Source organism: Cucurbita pepo, chromosome LG16 (genome assembly GCF_002806865.2).
Source record: "Cucurbita pepo subsp. pepo cultivar mu-cu-16 chromosome LG16, ASM280686v2, whole genome shotgun sequence".
NCBI lineage: Eukaryota > Viridiplantae > Streptophyta > Magnoliopsida > Cucurbitales > Cucurbitaceae > Cucurbita > Cucurbita pepo.
This window is the reverse complement of record NC_036653.1, coordinates 4,629,186-4,641,973: the sequence shown is the minus strand read 5'-3', so window position 1 is coordinate 4,641,973 and position 12,788 is coordinate 4,629,186. Positions and strand designations below refer to the sequence as shown.

The 12,788-nt window shown below is 39.4% G+C and overlaps 2 protein-coding genes across 4 annotated transcripts in view; one reads left to right on the top strand and one right to left on the bottom strand.

Annotated features, from left to right (window-relative positions):
- The first annotated feature begins 387 nt into the window (after positions 1 to 387).
- On the top strand, positions 388 to 8,091 carry LOC111777091 (SUMO-activating enzyme subunit 2-like). 3 transcript variants are annotated; one of them, XM_023656528.1, is made up of 11 exons: positions 388 to 636; positions 732 to 821; positions 2,124 to 2,207; positions 2,293 to 2,511; positions 3,842 to 3,943; positions 4,315 to 4,773; positions 4,881 to 5,110; positions 6,260 to 6,353; positions 6,453 to 6,635; positions 6,715 to 6,812; positions 7,472 to 8,091. In XM_023656528.1, exons 1-11 carry the CDS (start codon positions 604 to 606, stop codon positions 7,800 to 7,802), a joined length of 1,923 nt encoding a protein of 640 aa, XP_023512296.1. In that variant the 5' UTR covers positions 388 to 603; the 3' UTR covers positions 7,803 to 8,091. The 3 variants fall into 3 exon arrangements, with proteins under 3 accessions (XP_023512296.1, XP_023512298.1, XP_023512297.1); XM_023656530.1 differs by lacking the exon at positions 388 to 636 and adding an exon at positions 1,967 to 2,038 and having other exon boundaries at positions 741 to 821; XM_023656529.1 differs by lacking the exon at positions 388 to 636 and having other exon boundaries at positions 741 to 821; positions 1,967 to 2,207.
- A 500-nt stretch (positions 8,092 to 8,591) lies between these two features.
- LOC111777092 (bifunctional phosphatase IMPL2, chloroplastic) overlaps positions 8,592 to 12,788 on the bottom strand; it is a 4,764-nt gene continuing 567 nt past the window's right edge. Inside the window, exons 2-9 of the mRNA XM_023656532.1 lie at positions 12,067 to 12,145; positions 11,786 to 11,880; positions 11,671 to 11,720; positions 11,284 to 11,408; positions 10,803 to 10,869; positions 9,463 to 9,552; positions 9,192 to 9,303; positions 8,592 to 9,118 (exon numbers count right to left, since the gene is read on the bottom strand). Of these exons, the coding sequence (XP_023512300.1) occupies positions 9,048 to 9,118; positions 9,192 to 9,303; positions 9,463 to 9,552; positions 10,803 to 10,869; positions 11,284 to 11,408; positions 11,671 to 11,720; positions 11,786 to 11,880; positions 12,067 to 12,145 (689 nt within the window). The 3' untranslated portion in view covers positions 8,592 to 9,047. The remainder of the gene's footprint in view (positions 9,119 to 9,191; positions 9,304 to 9,462; positions 9,553 to 10,802; positions 10,870 to 11,283; positions 11,409 to 11,670; positions 11,721 to 11,785; positions 11,881 to 12,066; positions 12,146 to 12,788) is intronic.

The following is a 12,788-nucleotide window of genomic DNA, read 5'->3' as shown; positions in this document are numbered from 1 at the left end:
TAACTGTGTCTTGTTCGATTTGACCCGTTACGTATCACCGTTAGCCTCACAATTTTAAAATGCGTCTACTAGAAAAAAGTTATTACATCCTTATAAAAAAAATGTTTCGTTTCACTCTTGAGCCGAACGTGATCTCACAAAATATTTTATGAATATGACCAATTTAATGTAAAATTATTATTTGAGACAAAGAAGCCGACAAGTAAGTCAGTGGAAATCTGGCGAGTTCAACCCAGCTTCGAATCAAAAATCGAAACACCAACAAAGAATTATTAAAAAAAAAAAAATTAAAAAAAAAATTAAAAAAAAGAACGGAGGAAAAGAATAGCGAAAGAGCTTCGAGTGTTCAATGCTGACTTCTTTTTATATATATTTTCCATTCGTTATTTGGCGCTTCCTTCAGCCGCCCTTCCCTGCGCGAACCCCATTTGGGCTTACCACTTGGGCGATTCTTTATAATTTCAGCTATTTACGCATTCGATTCTTCCCAATCCCACAACCCCCACCCAAATCCCCAAACCCCCTGCAATTTTCATGGTCTTTCTCACTTGTTTGCGTCTTCTCTAAGTCAATCCTCCATTGGGCTCTCAATTCCCGCCTCCAATGGCCTCCCACCACCAGTTTTCTGCCGTTAAGGTCTTACCCTTCATCCATCTCTCTTTTAATTCACCTCTCGCCACTCAATTCCACTGTTTTTTCGCCATATCTCAAGTGGGTTGTTGCGTTTGTAGGGCGCCAAAGTGCTCATGGTTGGAGCGGGGGGAATCGGCTGCGAGCTTCTCAAAACTCTGGCTCTCTCCGGGTTTCAGGACATTCATATTGTAATTTTTTTTTGGAAGTTCTTTGTTGAGAATCACTGTTTTTTTGCGTTTTGTTTTGTTTCTGCTTAGAAATTTCAACTTCGGTGATGATTTGTATTGCCACTTTGGTGGGTTAGGGTTTAAATGGTTTAATATGATTGGGTATCTCTTTTGGCTGAATGAAGTTTGTGGGTAGAGTAGACTTTGTTCTTAGTCTTCTTCATCCTTGTCTTTTGTTTTGCTCGTAGCATGCCCAACCAGTACTGTTTTGTAGTTATCTGTGTAAGGTTTTCCATGGAACTATCTTTTGCAGGATAAGAATTGTTGGCATTTTAGTAATTTCGTTTGGACCCTCTTCCCAAAAGATAAAAGGGCATGAAAAGAACAAATTCCTATACTTCTACAAGCATTATACTTAAAATTCGTTTGGTGTTATGCCTCTTTATAGCAAAGGTCTTTGATCCAACAGTTGAGAGCTACTTCTTTTGGAAAGAACTAAGATCTTAGAGATATTTCTCCTTTTCTCGTAGACTAATCTTCATTGGTGAAGATTCTTGAGATATTGTTCACATGTAATGCATAAAATTTCCCCGTAGAGATGATAAATGTTTCTCTTCTTCTTTCGTTCTCTTAATTCTTTTTGACCTGCAAGCTATTCTTCTTCGGCCTTCTTAGACCACGCGAATGAATCCCATTTGGGTTCCACCGGCTCCAATGCTTTCATTGAATTCCATGATTCTGTCACAAAGCTCGGCAACTTGAACCATCGATCGGTTCCGTGCCTTTCTTTCTGCTGCTCATGTCAGCCTAAGTTCTTCAGGGAAGATACTTGGGAGTAGCTGACCATGATTTCATAGATGGAGTATGATAGAGCTCTGACGGAGAAAAACAAGTGAAAGAGGCATCTTTCATTCATATCGATTTAGGTTTTTCCGTTTATGAGGAATAGGTGGCGGCGGCGGCACATAGCATGTACTTATATGTTTGATATTTGTATCCAAATAGTAACGGGTTTACTATTCTTAATAAATGTTCATCATTTTATTTTTTTGTTAATCTTGTACCAGTCAGAATTTAGTTTGGAATCTCTACTGATTGCATTTTTCTTTAAATTTAAAGGACTGATATATATTATGTGTTTTTAACTTGCATTGAAATTGTTGAAGGTCACTTTAAGATGTTCGGAAGAACAATATTGATGTGAACGACGGTGTTCATCGGCTGTGGATTTGCCTTAGGCGTGACTTTTTTCCCACTAGACTCGTGTGTGTTGCTTAATACTAAGTTGCAGATTGACTTATCAAAAGAAATTCTAACTTGCAGATTGACATGGACACCATAGAAGTGAGCAACTTAAACCGACAGTTTTTATTCCGAAAATCCCATGTAGGGCTATCAAAGGCTAAGGTAAGGGATTTTCATTTTTCATCTCATGGTGGCAATGCAGTTCTGTTCTTGACTTCTTACAGATGCTTAATTTTTTTTATGCTAGGTTGCTCGGGATGCTGTCCTAAGATTCAGACCTCACATTAGCATTACCTCATATCACGCAAATGTCAAGAACCAAGAATTTAATGTAGATTTCTTTAAGCAATTTAATGTTGTTTTGAATGGACTCGATAACTTAGATGCAAGGCGACATGTGAATCGTTTGTGCTTGGCAGCTGATGTTCCCCTAGTCGAAAGTGGAACCACTGGATTCCTTGGACAGGTGATCTATATTTTCAAATATACATGACAGCGCTTTATGTTTTGAATGTTTATGCATATGAAACCTATGACATCAATTTTTTTATACTTTTTAGTCTCTCCTTGGAAACATTGGCACAACAATGTTTTGTGAGGTAAAACGAGTGAAACCGGTTTCTAATGAAGTACTTATTTTTTCAAATGATATTTTGTGATGCATCTGCCATGCTATTCCTTGAACTATGTATGATATCGAGTCTAAATGGTCATCAATATTCATTCTATTTAATGTTCAAAGAAACTAATGGGATTTGGTAAAGTTGTGGAAATTATGTTGGTGAATTATTTTCCATGGATCTTCAAAGAGAGATTTGTGGCAATTCTTCCTTTTATATTCCAAAGTGAGCACTAGGTGATTAAAAATTGGAACTGTGAAATCCTACGTCAGTTGGAGAGGGGAATGAAACATTCCTTATAAGGATGTAGAAACTTCTCCTTAACAGACGTGTTTTAAAACCTTGAGGCGAAGCCCAGAAGGAAAAGCCCAAAGAGGACAATATCTGCTAGCGGTGGGCTTGGGTTGTTACAAATGGTATTAGAGCCAGACATCGGGCGGTGTGCCAGCGAGAATGCTGGGCCCCCAAGGGGGAGTGGATTGTGAGATCCCATGTCGGTTGGAGAGGGGAACAAAACATTCCTTATAAGGATGTGGAAACCTCTCCCTAACAGACACATTTTAAAACCTTGAGGGGAAGCCTGAAAGGGAAAGCCCAAAAAGGACAATATATGCTAGCGGTGGGCTTGGGCTTGGGCTGTTACAAATGGTATTAGAGCTAGACACCGGACGATGTGCCAGCGAGGACGTTCTCCAAGGGGGGTGGATTGTTAGATTCCACGTCGGTTGGAGAGAGGAACGAAACACTCCTTATAAGGATGTGGAAATCTCTTCCTAACAGACACGTTTTAAAACCTTGAGGGGAAGCCCGGAAGAAAAAGTACAAAGAGAACAATATCTGCTAGCGGTTGGCTTGAGTTGTTACATGAACTCGGTCGTCTACAAGTCTGTGACTTTGATTTATGGAAACTATGAAGGTTTGAGTAGAATCTTTGAAGACGATAATTGTGAGATTAGTTGACTTGGATAAATGGCCAAACTGCTAATGGTTACATATGTGTATGTAGAGAGTCCTGAGTACAAATTCATGAGGCCTTTTTGCACTCATTCCCAGTCTATGACTTGAATACTACGCTAACCTTAATTTCTCCTTCATCACTATTAGCTAATTGTTAATTTGTGCTTGGTCAGGGTGTTTTTCCTCTGTTTGAACTATTTAATTTCAACTTTGGCCCAGGTCACAGTCCATGTCAAGGGAAGAACAGAATGCTACGAGTGCCAGCCGAAACCGGCCCCAAAAACATATCCTGTCTGTACTATTACTAGTACACCGTCAAAGGTACGAAACCAGGCTTAAGATTTCTATTGTTGTTTTCTTCAGTAATTTTCTCTGAGTCCTTAACACGGTCGCATCTTTTTATAAGTCAGCCACCTCCGCAACTAAGTAACGATAATACGAATATACAACTAAGAAATCCTAATCATAGCAGTAGCGACTGCTTATATAACCACGAACCGACTCATTTACTACTATCAATAATGGGCAGTTGTATATTTAAAGAACGTATGATCATAAGTTCATAACTCGGCTCATTTTTGTGACCCATCTCATAGAGACATGATTTGTTAGGGTATATATATTTTCCCCAGGTTGTGTAGCTGGTCCTGCTTTTGTTATTTTGTGGTTTAATATGGTTGTGAACTTTGCAGTTCGTTCACTGCATCGTTTGGGCAAAAGATCTACTTTTCGCAAAGTTATTTGGAGATAAGAATCAAGAAAACGATCTAAACGTACGTTCAAGTGATTCTGCAAGTTCATCAAACCATGCTGAAGATATATTTGAACTTTACAAAGACGAAACCATTGAGCAGTATGGAAGAAGAGTGTTTGATCATGTTTTTGGGTACAATATCGAAGTAGCCTTATCTAACGACGATACATGGAAAAATCGCAATAAACCAAGGCCTATTTATAGTAGGGATATCCTGCCTGATGAACCAACTAAACAGAACGGAAACTCAGACAAAAACTGTGCCACTGACGATCAAAGTTCGATTTCTGCCATGACATCTCTAGGCATGAAAAATCCCCAGGAGATATGGAGTCTTATGGAAAATTCCAGAATCTTCATCGAGGCTATTAAACTTTTTTTCACTAAAAGGGAAAAGGTTTGGTTTTAACTTCTCATTTTATGATTAAAACCTTAAGGCTTCTTGATGTTCTTGTAGCAGCAAGTCTTGGGCTTGTGGGCTTTCTAAATGGGTGTGCTATACAGGATGTTGGGAACTTGAGTTTTGATAAAGATGATCAGTTAGCTGTGGAGTTTGTCACTGCTGCTGCAAATATTAGAGCTGAATCTTTTGGTATTCCAATGCATAGCCTTTTTGAATCTAAAGGTATTGCTGGTAACATTGTGCATGCTGTTGCAACAACCAATGCTATCATTGCTGGGTTGATTGTGATCGAGGCAATTAAGGTGCTGCAAAACGAGGCGCACAATTATCGGTATGTGGAGTTTCTTCATATTGCTATGGGATTCCATTTCATGTTCTGTTTTGATCTTAGTTATTGTGGTTCACAGATGTTCTATTGATGCTCTGGAATGTTGTTGTGGTTTATTATTTCTGTGCTTGTACATCATTAGACTGAGTATTGTTATTTTGTTTGTGGTACGTTATTTCTATGTTAGTATTGTTTTTGTGAGATCCCACATCGGTTGGTGAGGAAAACGAAGCATTCTTTATAAGGGTGTGGAAACCTCTTCCTAGCAGACGCGTTTTAAAACCTTGAGGGGAAGTTCGAAAGGGAAAGCGTAAAGAGGACAATATCTACTAGCGGTGGGCTTGGGCTGTTACAAGTGATGTCAGAGCTAGAAATCGGGCAGTGTGCCACCGAGGGCGCTAAGCCCCGAAGGGGGGTAGACCAGTGAGGACACTGGGCTCCGAAGGGGAGTTGATTGTGGGATCCCACATCGATTGGAGAGAGAAACGAGTGTTAGCAAGGATGTTGGCCCCGAAGGGGGATGAATTGTAATATCACACATCGATTGGAGAGGAGAACGAGTGTTAGCGAGGACGCTAGGCCTCGAAGGGGGGTGGATTGTGAGATCCCACATCGGCTAAGGAGGAGAACAAAACTTTCTTTATAAGGGTCTGAAAACCTCTCCCTAGCTAGCTGATACATTTTAAAACCTTGAGGGGAAGCCTGAAAGGGAAACCCCAAAGAGGACAATATCTGCTAGCGGTGGGCTTGGGCTGTTACAAATGGTATTAGAGTCAAACACCGGGCGCTGTGCTAGCGAGAGCGCTGAGCCCCAAAGGGAAGTGGACTAGTGAGGACGCTAGGCCTCAAAGGGGGAGGATTGCGAGATCCCACATCGATTGGAGAGAGGAACGAGTGTCAGAAAGGACGCTGGGCTTCGAAGGGGGATGAATTGTAAGATCCCACATCGATTGGAGAGGAGAACAAGTGTCAGCAAGGATGTTGGGCCTCGAAGCGGGGTGGTTTGTGACAAACCCATCTATGTTCTAATGGAAACGACATTTGAAAATGCTGGTGATATCTCGAGAAAAGCAAGAAAGATGCGCATGTATTAAACTTGTTGCCTGTCTTCTAGTTCTCTTGAATCTATTCTTAACTTGAATGCGCATGTAGGATGACGTATTGTCTCGAACATCCTTCGAGGAAGATGCTTCTTATGCCCGTGGAACCTTTTGAACCTAATAAATCCTGCTACGTTTGCTCCGAGGTACTTTCAATGATTCTCATCCTCGAGTGTTTTGTCGGGTTATCTTGGGGAATTCCATTGAGATTTATTCTTCACTTGCACATATTATGATCAAAACAGACACCGCTATCACTCGAGATAAATACGCACAAAGCAAAGCTGCGAGATTTTGTCGAGAAGATAGTCAAGGCGAAGCTTGGGATGAACTTTCCGCTTATTATGCATGGATCGGCCCTTCTTTACGAAGTTGGCGATGATCTCGATGAAGACATGGTGGGAAATTACGCTGCGAACCTTGAGAAGGTGTGATTTTCTTGTTAAATGCATTCATCATTGGTCTTTTTCCCCATGAAAAATTAGTCCTTGCTCACATGTATTTCAGGTACTGTCGGAGTTTCCTTCACCAATCGTTAGCGGGACAATATTATCGGTTGAGGATCTCCAACAAGAGCTTAGTTGCAGTATCAACATCAAACATAGGTATTTCAACTTACTCATTTTTGCACTTGGCATACGATGTTTTCATATGTGAGATCCCTCATCGGTTGGAGAGGAGACCGAAGCATTCCTTAAAAAGGTGTGGAAATCTCTTCCTAACAGACACGTTTTAAAACCGTGATGTTGACGACGATACGTAACGAGCCAAAACAGACAATATCTGCTAGCGGTGGGCTTGGGTTGTTACAAATGGTATTAGAGCCAGACATCGAGCGGTGTGCCAATGAGGACGTGGACCTCTGATCCCACAGCGGTTGGAGAGGGGAACGAAGCATTCCTTATAAGGGTGTGGAAACCTCTCCCTTGCAGACGCGTTTTAAAACCGTTAGGCTGATGGCAATACGTAACGAGCCAGAGCGGACAATATCTGCTAGCGGTGGGCTTAGGTTGTTACATCATATTTTTCTTATATTTGAAAGTCAAATTGAACAGGTAGCTCCGTAGCTCCATAGAAAATGATTGATCTCTATTTCCTTAATAAACATAATATCTTGTTTACTCTCCTGTTGGTTTTTCGGGGAATTGGATTGGAGCTAATAGTTTCAAATACAATGTTCTCGTCCATTAAAAAAGTGTAGATTTCTATCTTTGTACTCGTAAGTTCGAGTTACTTTTACAAGAATCAGAAATAATCTGTGCAGAGATGAATTTGATGAGGAGAAGGAACCAGATGGTATGGTTCTATCTGGATGGCATCAAACTTCACTGGAAAAGGGTGATAGCAGCAAGACTTTGGGCAATGGAGAAAGCTCTTCAACACCCTCTGCTACGGAGGCAGATAAGAACGAAGACTTGGACATCGTTGCATCCGGAAGGAAACGAAAACTAGGCAAGGCACCTTCTTCAGCTGTCGATATGGCTAATGAAGCTAATAGCTTGAAGAAACTTGAAGAGCTTGACGACGACGACGACGACCTTGTCATGCTTGATGATGGGGATTCAGCTATGAACAAGAAGAAAAGATTGCAATAATTGCTCCTTGGATTTAACGGAGTGCTAACCTAATTTTGTTATGTTAGGGGAGAAATGGTGATTCATAATTTTTCTTTAGATCTTAATGTGTAGTCTTTTTGGAGTTAGGTGCATCAATTGTTCTATCCTTGTCCCACATCGAGATCAGATGTAGCAAACTAGCAGAATATTATATTTCCAAGCCTCACATTCAGAAGATAGCGTGATTGTAACACTAAACAGAGAAGTCTCAACGTTTTGGAAACTTATACTATTTGATGACAGTAATCAATTAAATATATTTAAACACTTTTTTAGTTGGCCTAACCACTGGTAAATGACTTGTAATATTAAAAGTAATCCTAGAAATAAAGAATTCAAAGCTGGTGATTAAACAGCTGAAAATGTAGAACCTCAAATACTACATGCAGAGCATAATGGGGAGAATTGCATCTCGTGGCTGTGGCATACCCTATAGACCAAACACATTTTAAAATCGTGAAGCTAACGATGATGTGTAATAAATCAAAGCGAACAATATCGACTAGCAGTAAAGGTATCAGAGCCAAATACCGAGTGATGTGCCAGTAAATACACTGAGCCCTCTAAAGAGGTGGATTGTGAGATTGACGACGATAGGTAATGGATAAAAGCACACAATATTAGCTAACGATGAGCTTCGCTGCTACAAAAATTGTAACCAACCCAAATCTCTTTCTCGTAGAAAAAGATGATGGAGCCTGCAAGATACACTTCCCTGGAAATTTAAAATAGTTGCAGCATAGAAAATTGCAAGGAAAAAGATGCCCCTGGGAATCCTTTTGAGATATCTGGACCATTGAGTTGAGGTTAAACAATTTAAAACACTTCCCTGGAAATTTCTCAAGGTACACATAATGAAGATTATACATTCATAGGCAGTATTCAAGAAATGATCTCATGATTAATATTCTTAACCTATTAAGGTAATGCAAAGAAACCATAAGCCATACGATCTACGATTGGCGGGCAATTTTAATCACTGATTAACATATAATGGCTATGTCAAAAGCACTAAACTCCGTCTAAGAGAGCTATTGCCCCTCCCTTAACATGAGACCCCTACGTTAACATGAACAGTGAGGGAAGAGGGAAGGATCTGTTTCTTCTAAAAAATGAACCTAGACTAGATATGCTTTGCATTTGCTTATTTATTCTGTGTTACTAAGTCCAAGAGGCCAAAAGTTGCAGTCACAAACCATTCTCTCTTGTGAGTGTCTAGAATTATCAGTCCCATCTTAATGATTCAAGGGCTTGTTGATGGATAACTTTATCCCCAGCTGCTAACACATTAAAACCTGAAATCAAGAAGAGTTTAGTTTTATGTAAAACGAGCACACTTTAAAAAGTATACATAAAAGTGTACATTACTTGTTGCAGGGGAATTAGGCAAGGCTTCCCAATAAAGCTCCTCTCCTTTCCAATCGGTTATCACACCACCAGCCCCTTTGATTATGGGTATTAGAGAGAGAAAATCATAGGGCTGAAAGAATTACAAGCTATGTTGATTAGATCTTCATATACTAGGCAATTCAATGCATCAAATGGCCATATAAATAGTGCATGAGCTCGAATTGGCCACGTGAATTAAAACGATGATTGTGTATGAGTAAACTATGCATATGGAAGCCTAACCAATTACCTTGAGCCCAGATTCAATCACAAGATCTACAAAGCCAGATGCTAAAAGCGCATATGCGTAGCAGTCACAACCATACAGGGGAACTTTTACCTGCACAACAAAGTCGATTGTGAACATAAGATCGAACTTGCTCAAGATCTCTTTTAGACCGATGGGATAGAGGAAAAACAATAAAATATATATCCATAAAGAATAAAGTGAAAACTGCTCAGAGTCAATTCTAGTAACTTTCTTCATCACAGTGAGTAAATTAAGTCGGAGATATGTGTGATAACAATCATGTGCATATTCTCGTTTCTTCTGAGCTACCAAGACCTACCCGTTTGAGGGTGATCGGTGAGTTGTCTTCTAACAACATAGTATGCATTCCGAAATTGATTTATCCAACTTCCACTGGCTTTTCTATTGGATGCTATTTTGGAGTGGGTAAATAAACCAAAAAAGGAACTTAGTGAGCGTTATTCGCCAGATCAAGGGAAAGGGAAGTCCTTGCCAAACGGAAGGTTTTGCCATCATTTGAAGCATCTTGAGACCTCGTCAAGAATGAATTTCTAACTTTCCACCTGGAGGATAAGGTAATGTTAGACTCGAGTGGAAATGTACAACCTCCATTTGTGCATACTTACACGTAGATGGTATCAGCACAACTCCTAGGGGTTTAGAATTTTCCTTTGCGGTTCGGGTTTCTTCACTTTCACGTAGAGCTACAGTTTGAAGTTTGGGTCACCAAGTTAGAGTGGCCATTTGTCGACACCACTCACCTCAGGAGGAGCACTGCTGTAAAGAGAGTAGGTTTGCGCCACCATTTGCCCAAAAAAGCTATGCGTGAGCTACACACACAACCGATCTATTTTGCCTCCACAGCCACGCGCCAGCATGTAAGAGAGCGTGGGGAGTCTGATTCACCTTCTGTTGCTTGGGTTTGTCTCGGGTTTTGTTTTTCTGCTGTTTTGTGTATGTCATTTCACCAAAACCTAATCAAGTGTGAAGATATTTGGAGAATAGCACTCCTTTCCTAGGTTCAATTTTGTTTTTCTAAGAGTTTTGGTTATAGTTCTTGCCTCAGTTCTGCTTTTGCTTGTCTTTTGAGGTTTACTGTCCGTTGGTGTATTCCTAATGGATGAGATCCAAGACATAAACTGCATTCCACTCCCTTGGAGATGGTAAAACTTTCTATCAATTCCAAAATCTGTGGTTCTTTCTAACCATGTGCACCAAATAAAACATCAAGTGAACTTCCGATGATTTTATCAGAAAATGAGAAAAGACATCTTTTATCTTGGCATAAAACACCATGAGAAATATTGAGAATATTTAAGTATTTTCGTTATCATGCATACCTTGTTCCTCACACGAGCAAATGCCTCGTTGGCTTCTCCGCTGAATAAATGAGGGCTTGTAGTATATCTACACAGACAAGAGGGTTCATAAGAAACAACCAAACGAACCCAAACAAAGAAGGGCGAAAAAGCTTTTAACACGTACACCCGAGAATAGAAGGTAAAAGTAAACCCATCAACTTTTGGAGCCTAGATTTTGGTTCCCAAGCTTTACCTACCTTTTCTTATTCCATGAACTCCTAGATTTAATTTCAATTTTGGTCCATTTAGTCTTACCCATTCAAGTCTTATTCTAAACTATTTAAAAAGAAGGAAAGGATTCTCTATCCTGCCTCCAATATCTGCACAGATCCCAAAACATTAAAGAAACATACAAATAATGCGAATACGATTGAGAATCCTATTGCTCACCATGCGTAATATAGCAATAACCTGAACTTTGAAACTAAGAGAAGAAAACACCATAAAAGGGAAAACATACAAATAGGCCTGTGATATGTCTGAACAAGATCTTGTAGATACATTTTGTCCATTCAATGCAGTTCTCCTCCCACTTATTCCTATCCATCTTTCTCTCAGAACAGGCTGATCAATGATGCCCAGAATCTGAAGATCAACACCATCTTATCATTAATGTAGCAGATAAAGGTAGAACATTGGGGATACATTTTTAGATATTTTCATCTCCATTTCTCCATTTATAACTTCACAACTGCATCACTATGTTTCCTTTCTATTTGATTCAAAATTATTTGGATTTGAAACCAATGTCGGGGCTTTTTTGAACAATAGAACAAACTACACACTTAAATAAGGAGGAAATATAATGATGCAATAAGAGAGGAAGAGTGTGGTTGGTTGTCCTTACTGGTTTGCCTCTATATAACAATGCAATCAGAGTGCCAAATAGGGGTTTTCCTGAAACATCCGATGATCAATAAACAACTAAATCAGATAAGGAAGAAGGAACACCCGGAAAGTACCAGTAATAAAACTCTTTGTGCCATCTATTGGATCTAAAACCCAAACAAAATCAGCTGAATTCTCTTTGCATCTCCATCCTTTTTCCTCACCATATCTGCAGTCACAACATATCTATATAAGGAAATGACACATCATAGATCGACATCATCGTTTTTTAGGTAGCAACTAGAGTTAAACATAAGAGTTTCACAAGGGATTGAAATTTTAGTTAGATATTAGCCTCGTGCAAGATTTGGCAATCGTTTTTGAGAGCCAACAAGAAAAGTTGGAAAAAACTAACATAGCATGAGAAGGAAAGTTCTCCATTAAAACTGAAACCATAGATTCCTCCGCTGCTTGATCAGCCACAGTCACAGGACCTGCATTGATTCAGAAAGTAGCCCCAAAACCAGACCCTTGTTATTAGGTACACAGCACTTCGGAAAAAGGCCTTATAACTAGTTGTGAACCATGAAAAGTGAAAAAGTATATAAGCAAATGCCTGATTTTGTTGTACATACGAATGTCTTGATATTGAATTTCCGGGCAAAAAATATGCCTAGCAACCTACACTTTACCAATTAGGGAGGCTTTTCATAATCTTCTTTGAAGATGGTATGGGAAGAAATGTTTTATCTTCTCCTCGTTTCTCTTTTTTCTTCATAGAATTATACCTTCTAAAAGAAGAATCAATGACTAGAGATAGAAAAATTGAAGGAAAAAAAAATCAAGTACCATCCCTTTTTCTCTTATTTTCATTGACATCTATTTGCATGCAGAAACAGATAATATAAACACATTCAAAAACTCATCACTTCGTTTTTCTCCCGCAAGCAATTGAACCATCTTCGAAACTCCCAGCATTTTCACCTCCTAATCAACAACCTTCTCTCTTAATCTTATCATCTGTTAACAAATTTCACCTTGGCATTTCATCAAACACTTCATTACCCATCAACACTACCAGCCCATTACACCCAAAACAAAAAAAAAAAAAAAAAAAAAAAAAAAAAAAAAAAAAAA

What these genes read in the sequence shown, in the direction of transcription:
- LOC111777091 (XM_023656528.1), top strand. Translation starts at nt 604, where the DNA reads ATGGCCTCCCACCACCAGTTTTCTGCCGTTAAG. An exon ending in GGTTTCAGGACATTCATATT is followed by an intron (nt 822 to 2,123) that starts GTAATTTTTTTT and finishes TCTAACTTGCAG; the next exon opens with ATTGACATGGACACCATAGA. An exon ending in CCTGCTACGTTTGCTCCGAG is followed by an intron (nt 6,354 to 6,452) that starts GTACTTTCAATG and finishes TGATCAAAACAG; the next exon opens with ACACCGCTATCACTCGAGAT.